The sequence below is a fragment of the Telopea speciosissima genome, chromosome 8 (assembly GCF_018873765.1).
Source record: "Telopea speciosissima isolate NSW1024214 ecotype Mountain lineage chromosome 8, Tspe_v1, whole genome shotgun sequence".
Lineage (NCBI taxonomy): Eukaryota > Viridiplantae > Streptophyta > Magnoliopsida > Proteales > Proteaceae > Telopea > Telopea speciosissima.
This window is the reverse complement of record NC_057923.1, coordinates 12,248,413-12,250,399: the sequence shown is the minus strand read 5'-3', so window position 1 is coordinate 12,250,399 and position 1,987 is coordinate 12,248,413. Positions and strand designations below refer to the sequence as shown.

Genomic DNA, 1,987 nt, shown 5'->3' with positions numbered 1-1,987 from the left:
GACCAGTTCCAGCCGGTTCCAATTCCTACTGGTTTGGAAACGAAATGACTCAGGATTGGTTGAAACCTTAGAAATGAAATTGGGAAAGATTCCACTGATTATCTGTTATTTTACTAGTTAAAAAAGAGAAACAGTGGCTAAAAAAATGAAGATCAAACATGATTCAACACTGATTGAAAAGAGAAAAAAAAAAAAAAAAAGATTAAAAAATTGGCTGGAATCAGGATCGGGTGCTCCCGATTCCCATTCAAATCAGGCATTCGCCCGATCCTATTCCAATTCGTCAAACATTGTTTGAAGCTAATTAGATCACAGTTGATAACCACTAATCTTTCCCCATTATACATTTCACAAGGTCTAGAATGCGAAAATAATCATAAAATAAAGAAGAATGTTTGCCCTCAAGCCCATCTCTGCTCACCCGGTTACTGCCCGAAAGGTTGTTGCATGGGCTCCCACCAACAATAAGATCGAAGCCACCAAATGAGCTAATCAGCTGCTCTAATCTATCACCATTCAATTGTTGAACATCTGGAAAGTCAATCAGTTTACCTGTCTGGTTAGTTTGCTCCCACCAGCTCTTCAGAATATTTCTGCTAGTTTCTGAAATTTCAACTGAAACAACATTCTTCAAAGGGATACCGAGCCGATGTAATGCTACTTCAGCACCACCAATTCCAGAAAAAAGTGACAAGAGGTTGATTCCACCTGGGAAAATATCCTTTAAGACAGAGAGATGATAGGCCACTGTGTCAACCTGAGACAAAGTTCACCTTTTCAATGAGGAAATTCATAGAATACAAGAGAAAATTCCACCCGAAGTGAATCCAGCTTTTTATTAAGGAAATTCATGGAGACCAAGGATATATATGGACAAAACTAAAGAAAAACCAACCTGAAATGAATTACCCAATGCTTTAAGTCTCTCAGTTCTACTAATCCCACCGCCCCTAGTGTGGTTCTTTGGAAACCCTAGTAACATTTCAATCTCATCAGGCTCAAGAGGTGCGACCTTATTCCTTCCAACCCAAACAAGATTCCATTTTCGGCATTCATCAAGGATTTCCTTCTGGACCTTTAGAGATGGAACACCTTCACAGCCTTCAAGGGCCCTACGTATCCTCTCAGTTAACTTGGCACTTGCGGTACAAGTTTGTAAGCAATTTAACTTAGTCCTTCGGTCCCATGCGGGCCACCATTTCCTTGTTAAGGGAAGTGCCTCATGTATGGTACGTGGTTGAAGAGGTAAAATAGGATGTCTGTTGTGGATTGGGAGATTGTGAACATAGCCTCTCTTTCTTGCAGTTGCACAAAGATGCTGAGAATCAACAAACTCTGGCTCAATATCATATAAGAATCGTGAAATCGTTCTCCAAACGCCTTTGGGAGCAAGTGCCACATTTTCATAATAGAAATATGGTGACCCAATGGCAGCTTCTGGAAGCGTTCTATGAATCATGAGTGCTGGTTCGCCAGGGACCCCAAATCCTAGCATTGGGTTAGGAAGACGAACTGTGTCCTCATCATCATCCAGGACTTTCTTTTCACACCCCCTTTGCCTTTTCCTTTCCCACCTCTCATCATTAAAGAGTTGCCTCTTCTTGTTACGAGGATCAATTTGGCTATGACTTGGGCCTGGCTGTGAAAACAAGTAAAAAGTCGTATCCTTATGACAAACTCCACACAGATTTACGAGGGAGTAGTAACTTTCAAAAGTATTTCAAGATAGATCTACGAGTGCCATACACCAGATCTTGAATTGGGTTATGAAGATACCTGATCATCCGGAGGTAAACGAGGCCGCTCCCCCATTTGAGCATCAGCTTCCCTTGCCATTTGAGCAGCGGATATGAAATCAGTCAGCTCCATAATTGAGGAGTCTGGACCTGCAAATGTTTGAAGTAGATTAAAAAAAGCAGCACTGGAAATGGTTAACAGCAAATAAAGCTGTAATACAGGGATTAAAAAGGTATGCATAATTGCATAT

The 1,987-nt window shown here is 41.1% G+C and overlaps 1 protein-coding gene across 5 annotated transcripts in view; it reads right to left on the bottom strand.

Annotated features, from left to right (window-relative positions):
• Positions 1-293: 293 nt before the first annotated feature.
• The window catches only part of LOC122671764 (DNA (cytosine-5)-methyltransferase DRM2-like), a 17,692-nt gene continuing 15,998 nt past the window's right edge, over positions 294-1,987 (bottom strand). For all 5 annotated transcript variants that reach the window (XM_043869181.1, XM_043869185.1, XM_043869180.1 and 2 more), the window contains exons 8-10: positions 1,777-1,886; positions 896-1,639; positions 294-757 (exon numbers count right to left, since the gene is read on the bottom strand). In XM_043869181.1, coding sequence (XP_043725116.1) covers positions 326-757; positions 896-1,639; positions 1,777-1,886 — 1,286 coding nt within the window. In that variant the 3' untranslated portion in view covers positions 294-325. The remainder of the gene's footprint in view (positions 758-895; positions 1,640-1,776; positions 1,887-1,987) is intronic.